Source organism: Hemitrygon akajei, chromosome 12 (genome assembly GCF_048418815.1).
Source record: "Hemitrygon akajei chromosome 12, sHemAka1.3, whole genome shotgun sequence".
Taxonomy (NCBI): Eukaryota; Metazoa; Chordata; class Chondrichthyes; order Myliobatiformes; family Dasyatidae; genus Hemitrygon; species Hemitrygon akajei.
Window position 1 is genome coordinate 92923295 of NC_133135.1, and position 20238 is coordinate 92943532.

A 20238-nucleotide genomic window follows, 5' to 3' on the forward strand; every position below is an offset into this window, starting at 1 on the left:
CAAGAAACTAGGTGATCTTAACTCTCTTCATGGAGGAGACATCTATGTGCTGTGAGGAATGGTCAGCCTGCACCCTTCTACAGTCCACAATCATCTCTGTAGTTTTGTCCATATTGAGAGTCAAGCTGTTGTGCTTGCACCATTCAATAAGATGCTCTATCAAATTTGCTGATGATACTAAGCTGGGTGGCAGTGTGACATGTGATGAGGATGTTAGGAGAATTCAGGGTGACTTGGATAGGCTGGGTGAGTGGGCAGATACTTGGCAGATGGCGTTTAATGTGAATAAGTGTGAGGTTATCCACTTTGGGAGTAAGAACAGGAAGGCAGATTATTATCTTAAAGGTGTAGAGTTGGGTAAGGGAGAAATACAAAGAGATCTCGGAGTCCTTGTTCATCAGTCACTGAAGGTGAATGAGCAAGTGCAGCAGGCAGTGAAGAAGGCTAATGGAATGTTGGCCTTTATTACAAAGGGAATTGAGTACAAGAGCAAGGAAATCCTCTTGCATTTGTACAGAGCCCTGGTGAGACCACACCTGGAGTATTGTGTACAGTTTTGGTCTCCAGGGTTAAGGAAGGACATCCTGGCTGTAGAGGAGGTGCAGCGTAGATTCACAAGGTTAATTCCTGGGATGTCTGGACTGTCTTATGCAGAGAGGTTAGAGAGACTGGGCCTGTACACACTGGAATTAAGGAGATTGAGAGGGGATCTGATTGAAACATATAAGATTATTAAGGGATTGGACAAGATAGAGGCAGGAAATATGTTCCAGATGCTGGGAGAGTCCAGTACCAGACGGCATGGTTTGAGAATAAGGGGTAGGTCATTTAGGACAGAGTTAAGGAAAAACTTCTCCCAGAGAGTTGTGGGGGTCTGGAATGCACTGCCTCGGAAGGTAGTGGAGGCCAATTCTCTGGATGCTTTCAAGAAGGAGGTAGATAGGTATCTTGTGGATATGGGAATCAAGGGATATGGGGACAAGGCAGGAACCGGGTATTGATAGTAATTGATCAGCCATGATCTCAAAATGGCGGTGCAGGCTCAAAGGGCCGAATGGTCTACTTCTGCACCTATTGTCTATTGTCTATCGTCTATTATCTCCTTGCTGTATGCCATCTCATCATTGTTGTTGATGAACTTAATGTTTCGGTTTGAGCTAGATCTAGCAGAACAGTCATGTGTCAGCAGTGTGAACAGAAGCGGGCTGAGTACACAGCCCTGAGATTGCCAGTGCTCAGCTTGATGGAGCTAAAGATGTTTCTGCCATCATGGACTGACTGTGGCTTTTCTGTCAAAGATCCATTTACAGAGAGAGATTTTGAGACCCAAAGAGAACAGTTTACCCACCAGCTTCTGAGGGATGATTGTATTAAACACTGAGCTAGTCAATAAACAGTGATCTGGTATATGAGGAACCATTTTCTAGATGGGACAGAATGAAATGGAGGGCAGAGGCTATGGCATTGTCAGGGGACCACTTTGAGTGATAATCAAACTGGAAAGGGCCCAATGTATTAGGAAGATAGAATTTAATATGACCCATAACCAGCCACTTAAAGGTCTTCATTATTGTTGAGGTTAGTGTCTTTATTGATGGTCATTAAGGCAAATCTGCTTTAAATTCATTTGGTCCATTTCTGACACCTTTTTCATCTTCCTCATACTCTCAGTATCAATCTTTCGAGACAGACTCTCTACCTCTTATAAATCTATTGACTTCTATGGCTATCTTGACTATACCTCATCCCATCCTGTTACTTGTAATAATGCCGTTCCCTTTTCTCAGTTCCTCCATTACTATCACATCTTATCTAAGGATAAATTTCCTTTTGAAAACATTTGAGGGGTCCTCCTTCTTCAAGAAAATATGGGTTCCCTTACTCTTCCATTGATGGTGCCCTCACCCACATCTCTTCCATTTTTCAGAAGTTTGCCCTCACCTATCTCCAATGGCCTTAACAGGGATAGAGTTCTTCTTGTCCGCACCTATTACCCCATGAGCTTCCACATCCAGGACAATATTCTGCACAACTTCCACCATCTTCAATGGGATCCAACCATCAAGTATGTCTTTACCTCACCCCCACTCTCTGGTTTCCACAGGAATCACATTCTCTGTCCCTCCCCATTGATTCCCCTCCTGGCACTTATCCCTGCAAGTGGAACAAGTGCACAACTGCCCTTTCACCTCCTCCCTCACCAACATTCAGGGCCCCACACCATTCTTCCATGTGAGACAATACTTCACCTGCAAGTCTATTGGAGTTATCTATTGTATCCTGTGCTCCCGGTGCATCCTGTTCCACATCGATGAGACCCAGTGTAGTTGGGGCACTACTTTGTTGAGCGTCTTTACTCCAACTGCAACTGGCAGGATTTCCTGGCGGCCAGCTATTTTAATTCAACTGCCCAGTCCAATTCCAATGTCAGTTCATGGCCTCCTCTGCTGCCATGATGAGGCTATTCTCAGGTTGGAGGAGTAACACCATATATGAGGTTTGTGTAGCCTCGAATCTGATGGCATAAATATTGATTTCTCCTACATCCCTTCCTTTTCTTTCCTTTTCCTTTCCCTATTCTGGCTCCCATATTACCTCTTCTCCTCCCCTCACCTGTCTATCACCAGTTTCTCTCCCCCCACCCCAACCCCTGTGCCCCTCTCCCTCCATTTCTCCTGTAGTCCACATTAATCTCCTATCAGATTGCTTTTTCTTCAGCCTTTTACCCCTTACACCTATCACTTCCATGCTTCTAACTTTATCCTCCCTCCCTGACTCACCTACCTTCCTCCTCATCTGCTTTACCTATTACCTTCCACTCATCCCACACCCAATTCTTATTCTAGCTTCTTCCTCCTTCCTTTCCAGTCCCAATGAAGGGTTTCAGCTGAAATGATGACTCTTCCTCATGGTAGATACTGCCTGACCTGGTGAGTTCCTCCAGTGTCTTGTGTATGCTGCTCTGGATTTCCAGCATCTCTTATGTATTGAATAGATCAACTGAGCAAAGGGATACTTGAATATGGCACACATTTGGAGTGGTAGCCACTCTTAGCTATGCAAATATCTCTTGGTCAAAGGCTCCGGCTAAGTTTATTCATCCTTGAGTACTAACTCACTGTTCCTTTAAGCTTGCTGCTCTCCTCACTGAATGCTTCATCAATTAAGGAGGAGGAAGAAAGAATTCAAATGTACCATTGGTATTAATATTGTTAATATCACATGTACCAAAGACCAAAGTATAATGAAAAACTGTTTTGCATGCCAAATCATTTCATCACATCAAAGAGAGAGGGTAGAGATTTAATAGGAACCTGAAGGGCAACTTTTTCACCTAGAGGTGGTGGTGGGGGGGGGGGGGGGTCAATGAACTACCAGGGGATGTGGTTGAGCCAGATCCATGAATACATTTAAAGGGTACATGAATGGGTGCATGGATAGGAAAGTTTTAGATGGATTTGGGCAAATGTGACTAGCTTAGATGGGAATTTTAGTTACATGGGACAACTGGGCCAAAGGGCTTGTTTCCATACTGTCTGATTCTATAACTCTGATATCAGTACACTGATGTAGGGCAAGGGATAAACAGCAAGAGAATACAGAATATAGCATTACAAGTACAGATGAAATACAGTGCAGGCAGACAATAAAGTGTACAGTCATAATGTGTTATATTGAAATGGTCAGTCTATCTTACTGTACAAGAGGTCCATTCAATAGTCTCATAACAGTGGAATAGAAACTGACAACTTCAAATATCCCAGCTGCACAAGCCATTAATTTGCAATCCATTGGATGAGCAGAGGTAATCAAGTTTGAACAATGTTGCACTTTTCTCAAAAGAACATAACCAGGCCCAAATATAACACAATAACAGCAATGCAGACATTGCTAAAGTATGGCTCCTGGAAGGGAAGCTTTGACTTCTAAAAAGAGATTAAGCAGACTGGGCCAAACTCTTTCGAGTTACTGGAATTCACAGAATTCTTATGGGTCTCCAAATGTTACTCCTAACTGGTGCATCCAAGATCTCAATGTAAAGGGCTGGCCATTCACGACAGAGGAGAAGGGAAACATCTTCACCACCACTTCCTTTGGAATTCTTTACTCACAAGGGCTGTGTAGACTCAGTTGTTGTGTGTGAGTGTTAGCAATGGCTAAATTGTTAGGAATTAAGGGGATGAAGAGTTATGGGATCAGTGTAGGAACATTCATATAGAAAGACCAGCCATGATCAAATTGAATTGGTCCATACCGGCCTATATTCCCCACATTCTGATTAAGAGCTTAGGCCACCTGAGCCAATCCTCCTAACCAAATCCATCTTTTTTAAATCTCATATCGTGTTACATTGTCCTGTATTAATTGAGTGGTACTGGATTTCTGCACTGCCAGCTGACTGTTGGATACAACGAAGACCCATGCCGCAGTCATACAGTATGGAAACAGGCCCTTCAGCCCAACTGGTCCATGCCGACCTAAACTCCCATCCAATCCAATCCCATTTGTATGCATTTGGTCCATATCTCTCCAAAACATTTCCTTTCTTCACCACCCTGTCTATCTGTAACACCACTTTCAGGAACATAATTATACACAATTACCACGAAATTGTACTCCTAGCCCACTCTGTTCTACAACACTCCCCAGGGTTTTACTGCTCACTATGAAAGTTTGACTCTGATTTGACTTTTCAAAATGCAACACATTGTACTTACTTGAATCAAACTCTGTTTGCTATTCCTCTGCTCAGTTGATCAAGATCCCCCTGTAAATTTTGATAGCATTCTATATTGCCCACCATTCCACCTGATTTAGTCATTCTATATCCTTCCCCTGGTTAGGGGCAAAGCTGGGTACAACAGATTTATGTTCCATTTGCAATCATATCCTTATGGGTAAGCTGAAAGCACATGAGGGGTGGGGAATGAAGGTATCTTCAATCTGTGCCCCCTATAAGACGAGTGCACTGAAATCCCAGCCACTCTATTGAAGTGTAAATCATGTTGGCCATCCTTACCCAATGGACCCATTCATGTCACATCCACAGGCCTGATTGGGATGATGTATGCCCACCACAAGCCAAATACGAGGTACTTGTCCCGTGCATCACTCCTCAATGATTAGCTGGCCTGACAAGTTTTGAGTGAGTTCAGTAGACCAACAATAAGGTGTATCAGGCAGAGCTACAAGCATTGGCCTGGAGGAGATCTGGTGACCAGCATCCTCATGCCTTACCTACGTCCACTTACAAAAGCCTGGATATCATCCATTGTCTGAGCCTGAGTCCACTTTGTGCTGGTGCACAGAAATAAAAAAATGAGACCCTTCATCAGAAAATTGAATTGAATAAAGGCATTTCAAATCAATTAAGAGCCCTAGCCCTTCACCAGAATGGTTCCAGGAATAGGAGTGGGGGTCTGTCATAGGAGCAGAGATTAAGTTGACTGGGCATGGTCTCATTGGAATGCAGGAGAATGTGAGAGGAACATATTGAAATCAATACAATTCTGAAGGGATTGGCAATTCTGGAAGCAGAGAGGGTGTTTCCCCCGACTGAGTGGTCTAGAGCTAGGGGCCTTTTTCCTTGGATAGGGGAATCTTCCCAAGACCACTAGAAATTGCAGGGAGCGGTGAACACAGCCCAGTCCATCACTCAAACCAGTCCCCACTCCAGTGACTCTGTCTACAATTTCTACTGCCTAAGTCAAGGACCTCCCCCCCCCCCCCCCCCACCCTAGTCATTCTCTCATCTGCCCTCTCCAGGTGGGAAGAAGATAGTGAAAAACTTGAAAACACATGCCACCAGGCTGAAGGACAATTTCTATCCTGCTGTAATCAGACTCCTCAATACTGAAGACAAATTCTTGACTTCCTAATTTTCTTTTTGTGGTCCCTGCACTTTATTTGTCTATCTGCACTGCATTCTCTCAGCAGCAATAACTCTATATTCTACGCTCTACATTCTTTTTACTGCCTTGATCTAATCATATATGGCATGATCTGTCTGCATGGCATGCAGAGTTTTTCATTGCAACGTGCTATATTGTACATGATAATAATAAACCAATACTGTTAGCAGTTGTTAGCCAAATAGTTTTGAGTGACAGCAGGAACTGTGACTAAGGGGAAACCAATCAGTGCAGTGGGGATTGAGCAGAAAGTAAGGAGTAATTCCTAACTCCTTCAGAGATCTGGCACAGGCATGTGTGCTGCAGGACCTAGTGACCTGAGATTTGATGGCCCATTACTAAGTGAAGCTACAAATGCTGGATGGGTTCTTTCACACACGTTTCATTGATCTCTCTTGATATTGGTCATTATTGTGACTTTCATTTACCATGACAGGGGTCTGCTACAAAAGCTTTCGTACAACGTTATTGACTAGCTTCTGATGTGATACCATACAATAGGTCGACAAGGTGTTTGCCTCCATGATATTGTCTTGCCCTCCTGAGTGTCAGTGTTTACAGTAGGAGATGTCAACAGTGCAAGTGGGGGCTGGGAGAAGCTGTGCAAGGAGGTAGAGTGGACGAGAATGAAGGAAAGAGGCATGGAAATAAAAGTATTGAACAGACACCACACACATTCTGAAGGTATTGAGTAGGCACGTTCTGGTCATAACTGTGAGACAGCGGTCACATTCAGTAACAGACTGCTGGTTGCTAGCAAAGGGTGAATGAGTAGCTGTGTGTGTGGATCACTAGAGACACACACACACACACACACAATAACACAGGGTGCTGAGAAGAGGGTTTAATGTACAGAGGAAGATGGATTAAATTCAGTCAAACTACAAAGATGCGGGGGTAGGGTTAATGAGTGACTATGCCTTGGAAAGAGATTAACATTAACAGAGAAAATAGATCAAATCAGCCATGTCAAAATAAAGGGCTCAAGTCAAGCTCCTCCAACATAAAGAGAATAATAATAGCATAGCAAAAAATTGTTTGCTTTGTTCTGCTCCCAACATCCTACCACCATATTGGAACTATTAACTAATCAATATAATCAGCAGGAACAGGATCAGGGCAGACCCCAACACAGGGTGAGGAAAGTGAATGAATTTGGGATCCAAAAGCATCAAAAAACCCATTCTTTACATTCATTTACCATAGGGCAGTACAGTGGCACATCAGTAGAGCAGTTGCCTCACAGTACCAGAGACCCAGTTTCAGTCCTGATCTCTGGTGCTGCCTATGTGGAGTTTGCATGTTCTCCCTGTGATTGCACCAGAATTTTCCAGGTATTCCAGTTTCCTTCCACATCCTAGATTTGAGTGGGGGCTGCTGCAAATTGCCCTAATGTGTTGGTGAACAGTAGGTTCTGGGAGATGTAGTTGGGAATTCTAGTGTGTAAGTGAGTGCTGGAATTTGGGAGATGTTGACAGGAATGTGGGAAAATAAAACGAGATCAATGAAGGATTTAGTGTAAATGGAGCTTGGTGGTTGACATGGACTCTGTAGACTGAAGAACCTGATTCAGTGAGATCATATCTCATGGTACTCTTAGCACATTCTGAAGTAAGTCCCTTTGCATGAGACTGTCAGTGGAAATTCAGATAAGTGACAAGGCAGAAAAAAAGACTCAATGGCAATTGCAACCCAGAGTCATGAATAAACATCTATGTCTTTAGGTTGCATTAAGATCATCTTCTCTTTAAAAGTGCTGTGATTCCACCTCAGTTCTCCATCTGTTAATGTGGATTGTATTTCACCCTGAACCATCTCTGTACCCATTGCCTCCTCAAGTCCTACAAGTCCCCAGAATCTCTGTTGTGTTTCTACTCTTGACTTCGGCCATCCCCTACAAAGCAATTGCTGGCCATGCCCTCAACATTCTCTGGATGCTCTGTCTCCCTCCTTTCCCTTCTGCTTGGAGACATTCTAAAAAGCTAACTTCAGTCCTTCCAGGTTCCATGCCAAATTTCACATTGAACGCTTACTGTGGACAAACACATTGTTAACCTCATCAATGAGAGAGATGCTTGATCATTTCTAATTTGCACACACCCCACCTCCAGTAACACCCCAGTAATCCCACAGCTATTATGTTTTTTGCATTCAGATGGCCCATGTTAAGCGGTTGTGGGAAGGTCAAGATCCCGTTATTCTTTAACCCTTTGTTGGAACTGACGAAGGACTTTGGAGCAGCCCTCTCAGACAAAAACCATGACAGCTTGGCAAGGGCAAAGGATGTGAAAACAATTGCAAAGAATCAGAAGGAAGGTCTCAAATTTGCAACTGTTATTCTGAAATCTATTTTTAAATATGGTGAGAGTACACAATAAAAAAATTCTTCAGTATCTCCCACTTGATTTGATCCTGAGGGATGTCTCACAACGGGGACTTCAGTAGTGTAGTGGGTTCAGCCCGCCTGTCCTGGTGTGTGTGTGTGTGTGTGTGTGTGTGTGAGTGGACTGCACTCCCTCCGGCTTGCTGTCACACCCGCTGAGAGGTGGGATGTGTGATCTGAGAAATACAATTCGATTGCTGTCCTCTTTGGAACCAGGCTCTAGCTGTCTCTGTCTTATCAATTTTCCCCAGCACCACACAGCTTGTCGCTGTGAATTTGCAAGCCCACGCAGCACGAGCAATACAGCAAACTGCTGGCATGGCCTGGAAGGTGGAGGGGGGCGAAGATCAGAGAGCAGGGAGCTGAGTCCTTGCCTGTGGGGTGCTGTGTTCAGTCATTGTTGAGGAGAGGATGGGTGAAGCAATCGAAGGAGTGGTCACATCAGAACAAAGACACCTGGAAACAAGGCTTTGTCCTTGCATTTCTAGTCCACCCTTGCCCTCTCTTCCCTGCCCTTCCCACATGGTGCTAGCCTGCACCCGCTAGGGCTGACACAGATGAGGCATTTCAATAGTCTGGCTTCTCTTGTCTTCCTGCTGTCAGCTTTGCCCTACCCCCTACCGTCACACCCCAGCGCAGCTGTTTGAACGAGCTCTAGGCAAGCTCCTTTGTGGCAATGGGGCAAATCGTCTGACAGGCACGGTTTAGGAGACATGACAAGTGATGCTTCTAAAGGGTGCCAGCTCTGGCCTCCAGCTTAGAATACTGTGGTGTGGGAAAGGGACAGCGAGGGAGATGGAGGGTGTGGGAAAGAAGACAGAGACAATGAGGAGGAGAAGATAGAAAGAATCTGGAAGAGAAGAGAAAAAGAAGGTGGAAGGGAAGGGATAGTATATGTGGAAGAAGAAACTGGAGTGTCAAAGAGAATAGGGAGTGTTGAAGAATGTGTGTGTAGGAGAGAGAGGGCTGTGAGGGAGAAGGGGAGAGAGAGTGTGGGAGAGAATAGAAATAGTACGTGGGAGTGTAGCAAAGATGAGAGAGAGAGAGAGAGAGAGGAAGAAAGAGAGTATGAGAGAGAGGACAAAGCAGGAGAAAGAGGAGGAGAGATGGTTGGAAGAGGTAGATAGGGAGAAAGAGAGTGAAAGGGGAAACAAGAGAATGTGAGAGGAGAGAGAGTAAGGAAGAAAATGAGAGAGTGACTAAGAGTGGGAGAAAGAGAAAAAAGAAAAAGGGAGAGAAAGGAGGCACTTAGTTGGAGAAAGAAAAAGAGAGTGAGAGAGGAGAGAGAGAGAGTGAAAGTATGAGAGATCGTAAGGTGAGAGTGAGATAGAAACTGTACCATTCTCCACAACTAAAGATATCTCAACATCTAACCTACCAAACTCTCTTAAAATCTTTTATGTTTGAATGAGATCACTCCTCATTCTTCTAAGCTCCACAGAATACAAGTCTAAACTGCCCTATCTCTCTTGGTAGAACAGCCCTCTCATCCTAGGAATTATTCTGGTGAATCTTATTTGGACTGCCTCCATCCATACCACATCTGTTTTAGGCAAGAGGACTGAATTATATGTAGTACTCAGCGTGTGGCATCATCAACACCCTGTCTAACTGCAATAAAACTGCTTCAATTTTAATCTCTAACTCTTTGCAAAGAAGCTAAAATACTGTTTGCTTTCTTAACTGCTTAATAATAATAATAATAATAATTATTATTATTATTAGCACTTTTATATAGCACCTTTCATACATTATGATACAGGTTCAAAATACTTTACATAAAATGTAATGATAACTCAATATAGTCATAAAAATACAAGGCAAAATTTTAAATCATAAGACAAACATTATATGTAAAGAAATATAATTGAGTATACCAAATTATATAAGTGCAATCAACATCATCAGGCATTAAATAACCCTATAAATAGGCCAAATTAAAAAAGCAAGTTTTTAGAAGTGTACTAGCCTGGCATCTGTCAGTCTGTAAGAGAATTTCACAATTTTTGCAGCGTAAAAACAAAATGCTGCATCACCAGTTCTTGTAGGCTTGGCTCTTGGACTTCCTGTCAGATCGCCGGCAGCTGGTAAGAGTGGGAACCTCACCTCCACCCTTCTGAATCTCAATACAGGAGCTCCTCAGGGCTGTGTGCTGTCCCCTCCTTTACTCGTATACCCATAACTATCGCCACCCATGTTCTAATCTGCTAATTAAATTTCTGATGACACTACATTGATTGGTCTTATCTCAAACAATAAAGAGGTGGCCTACAAGGAAGAAGTCATCTCTCTGACACAGTGGTGTCAAGAAAACAAACCCTCCCTCAATGTCCCAAAAACTAAGGAGCTGGTTGTGGATTACAGAAGGATGGAGACGGACTAACCTCTATCGACATCAATGGATCTGGGGTTGAGAGGGTAAACAGCTTCAAGTTCCTCAGCATCCACTTCACCTCACGTGGTCTGTACACACCAGCTGCGTGGTGAAAAAGGCACAACAGCGCCTCTTTCACCTCAGACGATTGAGGAAGTTTGGTATGGGCCCCCAAATCCTCAAAACTTTCTACAGGAGCACAATTGAGAGCATCCTGACTGGCTGCATCACTGCCTGGTATGGGAACTGTACTTCCTTTAATCACAGGACTCTGAAGAGAGTGGTGCAGACAGCCCAGCGCATCTGTAGTTGTAAACTTCTTATGATTCAGGACATTTACAAAGACAGGTGTGTAAAAAGGGCCTGTAGGATCACTGGGGATCCAAATCGCCCCAACCACAATCTATTCCAGCTGCTATCATCCAGAAACAGTACTGCAGCATAAAAGCCAGGACCAACAGGCTCCGGAACAGTTTCTTCCACTAGGCCATCAGACTGATTAACTCACACTGATTTGAGTGTATTCCTATGTTACATTGACTGTTCTATTTATTATAAATTACTATGATTGCATATTGCACATGTAGACAGAGATGTAACGCAGAGATTTTTAATCCTCATGTATGTGAAGGATGTAAGAAATAAAGTCAATTCAATTCTGTAGGAAATCTAAACAAATCAGTATTTGTGGATCTAAGATTATGATTCAGGATGTAACACTCCAAAATATACAGAGGGGCTATATCATTTAGAGCCTTAAATATAATTATCAGGCAGCCAGTGTAACAATGCCAAAATTGTGAAATATGCTTTTATTTTCTTTTTTTGGTTAAGATTTTTGCTGCTGCATCTTTCTTAGGCAATCCTGAAAAGAGTGTATTACAATACTCAAATTGTCCAAAAAATAAAAGTGTGTATAAATTTTTCAATTCAATAAATTGTATTCAGCTTTTCTAAATGATTGATTATTCTTTCTTTCATTTTTGACGAAAGCATCTTGACAATTATAAATGTTAAACTCACTGGCTTATTGTTCCCTGCATTCTGCCTTCTATTTTTTAAAGCAAGTTTTGGCTGTTTTCCAATCTTGTGGTTCCCTCTTGGAGTTTAGCAAAAATATTTAAATATGTCTACTACCTTGCAGCCACTTCCTTAGAAACCCCAGTGTGCAATCCATCAGGTCCTGCCCATCTTTACACTCTCCCTCAACCGCACTACCCCCCTCCCTGAGTTTCTCCAAAGTTGTACCCATTGCAATTGGAATTATTGTAATTCCAACATGTCATTTTCAAATTAACCCATGTGATATTTTAACGGATATCAACAATGTGTTCCATGGTGAAAACTGAGCAAGCAGTTCATTCAACTATCTTTCTTTTCAATTATTAATTCACCGGCCTCATTCTCAAGTGCATGAACCCCTACCATTGCAGTCAACAGGATGAGCTGCAATATAAGAGGCCGACAAAATTGAAAAGGATGAATACAGGACTGGAGGTGTTATATTTGAATGCACGCAGTATACGGAATAAGGTAATTGAACCTGTAGCATAGTTAGAGATTGGCATATATGATGTTGTTGGCATCACTGAATCATGGCTGAAAGAAGATTATAAATGGGACTTTAACATGCAAGGATACACATTGTATCAAAAAGACAGGTAGGAAGGCAGAGTGGGTGGCATTGTTCTGCTGGTAAAAAATGAAATCAAATTTTCAGAAAAAGGTGAAATTAGGTTGGAAGGTTTTGAAGCATTGTGGATAGAGATAAAGAACTGCAAGGATAAAACGACCATGATGGGAGTAATGTACAAATTCTCTAACAGTAGAAACATAGAAACATAGAAAATAGGTGCAGGAGTAGGCCATTTGGCCCTTCGAGCCTGCACCACCATTCAGTATGATCATGACTGATCATCCAACTCAGAACCCTGTACCTGCTTTCTCTCCATACCCCCGATCCCTTTAGCCACAAGGGCCATATCTAACTTCCTCTTAAATATAGCCAATGAACCGGCCTCAACTGTTTCATGTGGCAGAGAATTCCACAGATTCACCACTCTCTGTGTGAAGAAGTTTTTCCTCACCTCGGTCCAAAAAGGCTTCCCCTTTATCCTTAAACTGTGAACCCTCATTCTGGACTTCCCCAAGAAGTAAGGATGTGGTCTACAAATTACAATGGGAGATAGAAAATGCATGCCAAAAGGGTAATATCACAATAGTTATGGGGGGATTTCAGTATGGATGTAGATTGGGAAAATCAGGTTGGTGCAGGTTCTAAGAGTATGAATTTCTAGAGTACCTGTGAGATGGTTTTATAGAGCAAGTTGTGGTTGAGCATACTAGGGGATCAGCTGTTCTGGACTGGGTGCCATGCAATGAATCAGAATTGATTAGAGAGCTTAAGGTAAAAGAACCCTTAGGTGAATGTGATCATAACATGATTGAATTCAGCCTGAAATTTGAGAAGGAGAAGCTAAAGTCAGATGTAGCAGTATTACAGTGGAGTAAAGTGAATTAGTGAAGTATGAGAAAGGATTAGGTCAGAAGTGATTTGAAAAGAATACTGGTAGGGATGATGGCAGTGCAGCAATGGCAGGAATTTCTGGAACCATTATGGAAGGCACTGTATATATACGTCCCAAAGAAGAAGAAGTGTTCTAAAAGAAAGAAGACACAATCCTGGCTAACAAGATAAGTCAAAGCCAACATAAAAGCCAATGAGTGCACATAATAGAGCAAAAATCAGTGCGAAGTTAGAAGATTGGGAAGCTTTTAAAAACCAACAGAAGGCAACTAAAAAGTCATTAAGAATGTAAATATTGAATATGAAAGTAGGCGCCAATAATATTAAAGAGGATATCATGGGAAAATGATGCAGTTTCTTCAGATGCATGAAGTGTATAAGTGAGGCGAGGGTGGATATCATGGGAAAATGACGTTAGAGAGGTAAAAATGGGGACAAGGAAATGATGGATGAACTGAATAAGTAATTTGCATCAGTCAAGGTGGAAGACATCAGCAGTACGGTTGAAGTTCTATTAGTCAGAGGTCATGAGGTGTGTGAAGTTACCATAAATAGAGACAAGGTTCTTGGGAACCTGAAAGGTCGGAAGGTAGATAAGTCACCTGGACCAGATGGTGAACTCTCCAGGGTTCTGAAAGAGGTGGCTGTGTGAGGGTTGGGCTTTTTGCCATAGGCTGTGTGACTGAGGATAGAGAGGAGGAGGGGACAGTTCCCTTACATTCAAGGGCTGTGGACTGTACATCCGACCTGTTCCGAGAGCATCGCTGTATCCTCCAGTTTGGTTGATGACATGACGCAGGGAATCCACCTGGAAAAGAAAGAAGAGTCTGCAATGGCTGTGACCTTGTCCCGCTCTGCTGCAGCCAGCAGTAGGTAAAACACTGCAAAGACTTCCAAACATATTGAACCCCCTTTCCACCTCTAATGGGCTCCTGTGGTCAAATAAAGGTCTTTTGAGCCTCTGTCTTGCAGCAACAACTGCATTGCCAGCCTTGTTGGACAGATGAACTTCATATAGTACAGTGCAGGGTCAAAGCCTTTAGGCAATAATGATTGTACTGAGAATAATGGCAAATTAAGCAAATCCCTTCTGCCTGCAAATGACCCATACCCCAATTCCTGCATATTCATGTGTCTATCTGAAAGCCACGATTGTTTCTGGTTCCAATACCACATGACCTGAAAATAAAGACAATTTTTTGGTGCAAAGAGTAGCAAGTTAGAGACACCTGCTGTGGAAGGTGGTAAGTTCCTTTAAACTTCCCCACCCCTACTCCCACCTCACTAAAAGCTATGCCCTCTAGAACTTGATGTTTCCACCCTGGGTAAAGACCCTATCTGCCCTATGCCACTTATCATTTCATAAATATCTACGAGGTCTCCTGATGCTCTAGAGAAAACAATCCAAGTTTGTCCAACCCCTCCTTACAGCTAACTCCTTCTGCCTACTTATGATCCATGTTCCCCACCCCCTCCCCCCATTCTCTGCATATACATGTATCATCTAAAAGCCTTTTGAAAGCCACTACTGTATCAGCCAACACCAATTCCACCCTCCCCACCAGCAGCCAATCTCAGGCACCTACTACTCACAGTGTAAAAAGCCTTCATCCCCTTTAACTTTTCCTCTCTCATCTCAAAACTATGTCATTTGACATTTCTATCCTGGGAGAAAGATAACGACTATCAACCCTCTCTATGTCTCTCATGACCTTGTAAACTTCCTTCACCCAGTCTCCCTTGTGGACATGATGCTCCACCCTCCCGATCTCTGAAACTATTTGATTTCTTCATACTTCCCAGAAGGGAATGGCAGTGGAGTGGGAGTAAGCTGGAATTGGACTACAGATGTCAAAACATCTGCCTCCTAGCTAAAGCGAGCCACACACATTCCAGGTTCCATTGCCCTTGTAAGTGGAAGGGAATTGGACAGTACCAGTGGTGCAGGAAGTGGGATGGAACAATTGTCTACAATGGGAGACTGACCTCTGGGTCAGTCCAACATTGTTGGATTGAGTTGTTCAGAAGTATCCACTGTCCATGGGATTTTACAAACCAGCCAAGTTCAGGACATCACTGGTCAGTGAGCACGGGCTTACATCTATGACTGCTAACAGAAAGGTTGGAGAGTGAGGTACATCATGGGACATTAGGCTGTAGTAGGCTACAGTCAGGCAGCACATTGATCCCAGCCCAAAGCATGCAATGAGGGCTACCATTAGAAGAGTTTGATGATAGAGCACCCATTAAGGAACCAGACCATTAAGTAACAAAGCTGGGACTAGCACTGAGCCATGACATGCCAGGGCTTTAGAACCAAAGGCAAAGGGATTGAACATCAGAGTGTGGTGGTTCAGTCTGAAGTCCGTGGTCCGGTCCGTGGACTCTGGGTTTTCTGGCGGTTCCTTGCTGCGGTTGGACTTAGCTAGAAACACCTGAGGCTCATATTGGAACTGGGAATATAAGTGGCCCTGGTATTGAGTGTGGTTGGGGGGTCATCTTGTCAAGATACTCATGGCACAGATGGCTGGTGGAAGGCTAGAACAGACTCTTGCCATCCTTGGGGCTGCGTTGGAGAACAATGGCTTCTGGGAGCCTTGCTGGTAGTAGTCGGAGCGGTCATTGCAGTATGGATTCAGCTGTTTCCCAGGCCAGCTGGGTGGCCGTCAGCCACTCCGAGCTAGGTAGGGATCTGGTTGCTTCCGTAGCCAGCCAAGGCTGCTGGCCATAACAGCTACTCGGAGCTACCCCAATGCAGAGGTGGAACTGTGTGTCGTTTCTTGGAGTTTGTCTCTTCCTGTCCTCGCCCCTGTGGGGTAAGTCCAGCCGTTCTGCCATTGCCCTGCGAGGGGATCTGTCTTGCCTTGTCCTCGCCTCCGTGGGGTAAGTCAAGCCGTTCTGCCGTTGCCCTGCGGGGGGAATCTGTCTTGTCATGTCTTTGCCTCTGTTGGGTAGGTCAAGCCGTTCTGCCGTTACCAGACGGATGGTCCTGCCCTACCTTGGTGTGGAGTTATAGATGAGTCCCAGCATGTCGGAGGATAAGTCCCGGCTCTATGTTTGTGTACCATCCTGTTTCATGTCAGTGTCCTGTTAAAGATGAGTCCCAGCTTGTCGGAGGATAAGTCCTGGCACCATGTTGATGTACAGATCCTAGTCTGTCCCTAGCTCCAGCCTCCAAGTTCACCAAGCTCCAAGCCTACAGCCTCCAGCTTCAAGCTTCGACCCAAGCCTGCAGCCTACAGCCTCAAGCCTCGACCCAAGCCTGCAGCCTCTAGCCTCAAGCTTCAACTCAAGCCTGCAGCCTCCAGCCTCGAATCAAGCCTGCAGCCTCTAGGCTCAAGCCTCAACTCAAGCCTGCAGCCTCCAGCCTCCTCAAACCAAGCCTGCAGACTCTAGCCTCAAGCCTCGACCCAAGCCTGCAGTCTCCAGCCTCAAGCCTCGAGTCAAGCCTGCAGCCTCTAGCCTCAAGCTTCGACCCACCTGCAGCCTCCAGCCTCAAGCCTCGACCCAAGCCTGCAGCCTCCAGCCACGAATCAAGCCTACAGCCACTAGCCTCAAGCTTCGACCCACCTGCAGCCTCCAGCCTCAAGTCTTAACCCAAGCCTGCAGCCTCCAGCCTCAAGTTTCAACTCAAGCCTGCAGCCTCCAGCCTCGAATCAAGCCAGCAGCCTCTAGCCTCAAGCCTCAACCCAAGCCTGCAGCTTCCAGCCTCAACCCAAGCCTGCAACCTCCAGCCTCCAGGCTCGACCCAAGCCTGCAGACTCCTGCCTAGAACCAAGCCTGCAGCCTCCAGCCTCCACCCAAGCCTGCAGCCTCCAGCCTCAAGCCTCGAGTCAAGCCTGCAGCCTCCAGCCACAAGCCTCAACCCAAGCCTGCAGCCTACAGCCTCAAGCCTCGACCCAAGCCTGCAGCCTCTAGCCTCAAGCTTCAACTCAAGCCTGCAGCCTCCAGCCTCGAATCAAGCCTGCAGCCTCTAGGCTCAAGCCTCAACTCAAGCCTGCAGCCTCCAGCCTCCTCAACCCAAGCCTGCAGACTCTAGCCTCAAGCCTCGACCCAAGCCTGCAGTCTCCAGCCTCAAGCCTCGAGTCAAGCCTGCAGCCTCTAGCCTCAAGCTTCGACCCACCTGCAGCCTCCAGCCTCAAGCCTCGACCCAAGCCTGCAGCCTCCAGCCACGAATCAAGCCTACAGCCACTAGCCTCAAGCTTCGACCCACCTGCAGCCTCCAGCCTCAAGTCTTAACCCAAGCCTGCAGCCTCCAGCCTCAAGTTTCAACTCAAGCCTGCAGCCTCCAGCCTCGAATCAAGCCAGCAGCCTCTAGCCTCAAGCCTCTACCCAAGCCTGCAGCTTCCAGCCTCAACCCAAGCCTGCAACCTCCAGCCTCCAGGCTCGACCCAAGCCTGCAGACTCCTGCCTAGAACCAAGCCTGCAGCCTCCAGCCTCCACCCAAGCCTGCAGCCTCCAGCCTCAAGCCTCGAGTCAAGCCTGCAGCCTCCAGCCACAAGCCTCAACCCAAGCCTGCAGCCTCCAGCCTCAAGCCTCAACCCAAGCCTGCAGCCTCCAGCCTCCACCCAAGGCTGCAGCCTCCAGCCTCAAGCCTCGAGTCAAGCCTGCAGCCTCCAGCCACACGCCTCAACCCAAGCCTGCAACCTCTAGCCTCAAGCCTTGACCCAAGCCTGCAGCCTGCAGCCTCGACCCAAGCCTGCCACCTCCAGCCTCCAGCCTCAAGCCTCGAGTCAAGACTGCAGCCTCCAGCCTCAAGCCTCAACCCAAGCCTGCAGCCTACAGCCTCAAATCTCAACCCAAGCCTGCAGCCTCCAGCCTCAAGCCTCAACCCAAGCCTGCAGCCTCTAGCCTCAAGCCTCGAGTCAACCCTGCAAACTCTTTCCTCAAGTCTTGACACAAGCCTGCAGCCTCTAGCCTCAAGCCTCGAGTCAAGCCTGCAGACTCTTTCCTCAAGCCTCAACCCAAGCCTGCAGCTTCCAGCCTCAACCCAAGCCTGCAACCTCCAGCCTCCAGCCTCGACCCAAGCCTGCAGCTCCAGCCTCGACCCAAGCCTGCAGCCTCCAGCCTCAAGCCTCAACCCAAGCCTGCAGCCTACAGCCTCAAGCCTCGACCCAAGCCTGCAGCCTCTAGCCTCAAGCCTGCTGCCTCTTGCCTCAAGCCTTGACCCAAGCCTGCAGCCTCAAGCCTCAAGCCTCGAGTCAACCCTGCAGCCTCTAGCCTCAAGCTTCGACCCACCTGCAGCCTCCAGCCACAAGCCTCGTCCCAAGCCTGCAGCCTCGAGCCTCGAATCAAGCCTGCAGCCACTAGCCTCAAGCCTTGAACCAAGCCTGCAGCCTCCAGCCTCAAGCTTCAACTCAAGCCTGCAGCCTCCAGCCTCGAATCAAGCCTGCAGCCTCTAGGCTCAAGCCTCAACTCAAGCCTGCAGCCTCCAGCCTCCTCAACCCAAGCCTGCAGCCTCTAGCCTCAAGCCTCAACCCAAGCCTGCAGCTTCCACCCTCAACCCAAGCCTGCAACCTCCAGTCTCCAGCCTCGACCCAAGCCTGCAGCCTCCTGCCGCGACCCAAGCATGCAGCCTACAGCCTCCACCCAAGCCTGCAGCCTCCAGCCTCAAGCCTCGAGTCAAGCCTGCAGCCTCCAGCTTCAAGCCTCAACCCAAGCCTGCAACCTCTAGCCTCAAGCCTTGACCCAAGCCTGCAGCCTCCAGCCTTGACCCAAGCCTGCAGCCTCCAGCCTCGAACCAAGCCTGCCAACTCCAGCCTCCACCCAAGCCTGCAGCCTCCAGCCTCAAGCCTCGAGTCAAGCCTGCAGCCTCCAGCCTCAAGCCTCAACCCAAGCCTGCAGCCTCCAGCTTCAAACCTCAACCCAAACCTGCAGCCTCCAGCCTCAAACCTCAACCCAAGCCTGCAACCTCTAGCCTCAAGCCTCAACCCAAGCCTGCAGCCTCCAGTCTCAAGCCTCAACCCAAGCCTGCAGCTTCTAGCCTCAAGTCTCGAGTCAAGCCTGCAAACTCTTTCCTCGTCTTGACCCAAGCCTGCAGCCTCCAGCCTTGACCCAAGCCTGCATCCTCCAGCCTCGAACCAAGCCTGCCGCCTCCAGCCTCCACCCAAGCCTGCAGCCTCCAGCCTCAAGCCTCGACCTAAGCCTCAAGCCTCCAGCCTCGACCCAAGCCTGCAGCCTCCAGCCTCAAGCATCGTCAAGCCTCCAGCCTCCAGCCTCAAGCCTCAACACAAGCCTGCATCCTCTAGCCTCAATACTCGACCCAAGCCTGCAGCCTCCAGCCTCAAGCCGCAACCCAAGCCTGCAGCCTCTAGCCTCAAGCCTCAACCTAAGCCTGCAGCCTCAAGCCTCAACCCAAGCCTGCAACCTCTAGCCTCAGGCCTCGACCTAAGCCTGCAGCCTCAAGCCTCAACCCAAGCCTGCAGCCTCTAGCCTCAAGCCTCAACCCAAGCCAGCAGCTTCTAGCCTCAAGCCTCGAGTCAAGCCTGCAGCCTCTAACCTCAAACCTCAACCCAAGCCTGCAGCCTCTAGCCTCAAGCCTCGAGTCAAGCCTGAAGCCTCTAGCCTCAAGCCTCGAGTCAAGCCTGCAGCCTCTAGCCTCAAGCCTCGAGTCAGGCCTGCAGATTCCAGCCTCAACACAAGCCTGCAACCTCCAGCCTCCAGCCTCGACGCAAGCCTGCAGCCTCCAGCCTCGACCCAAGCCTGCCGCCTCCAGCCTCCACCCAAGCCTGCAGCCTCCAGCCTCGAGTCAATCCTGCAGCCTCCAGCCTCAAGCCTCAACCCAAGCCTGCAGCCTCTAGCCTCAAGCCTTGACCCAAGCCTGCAGCCTGCAGCCTCGACCCAAGCCTGCCGCCTCCAGCCTCCAGCCTCAAGCCTCGAGTCAAGCCTGCAGCCTCCAGCCTCAAGCCTCAACCCAAGCCTGCAGCCTACAGCCTCAAATCTCAACCCAAGCCTGCAGCCTCCAGCCTCAAGCCTCAACCCAAGCCTGCAGCCTCTAGCCTCAAGCCTCGAGTCAAGCCTGCAACCTCTTTCCTCAAGTCTT

The 20238-nt window shown here is 47.1% G+C and overlaps 1 protein-coding gene across 4 annotated transcripts in view; it reads right to left on the reverse strand.

Annotated features, from left to right (window-relative positions):
• The window catches only part of LOC140737292 (pre-B-cell leukemia transcription factor 1-like), a 634558-nt gene that overhangs the window by 13445 nt on the left and 600875 nt on the right, over positions 1–20238 (reverse strand). For 3 of the 4 annotated variants that reach the window (XM_073063689.1, XM_073063688.1, XM_073063687.1), the window contains exon 9: positions 13915–14004. The exons of the other annotated variant lie outside the window; for it this stretch is intronic. In XM_073063689.1, coding sequence (XP_072919790.1) covers positions 13915–14004 — 90 coding nt within the window. The remainder of the gene's footprint in view (positions 1–13914; positions 14005–20238) is intronic. 4 annotated transcript variants of the gene reach the window in all.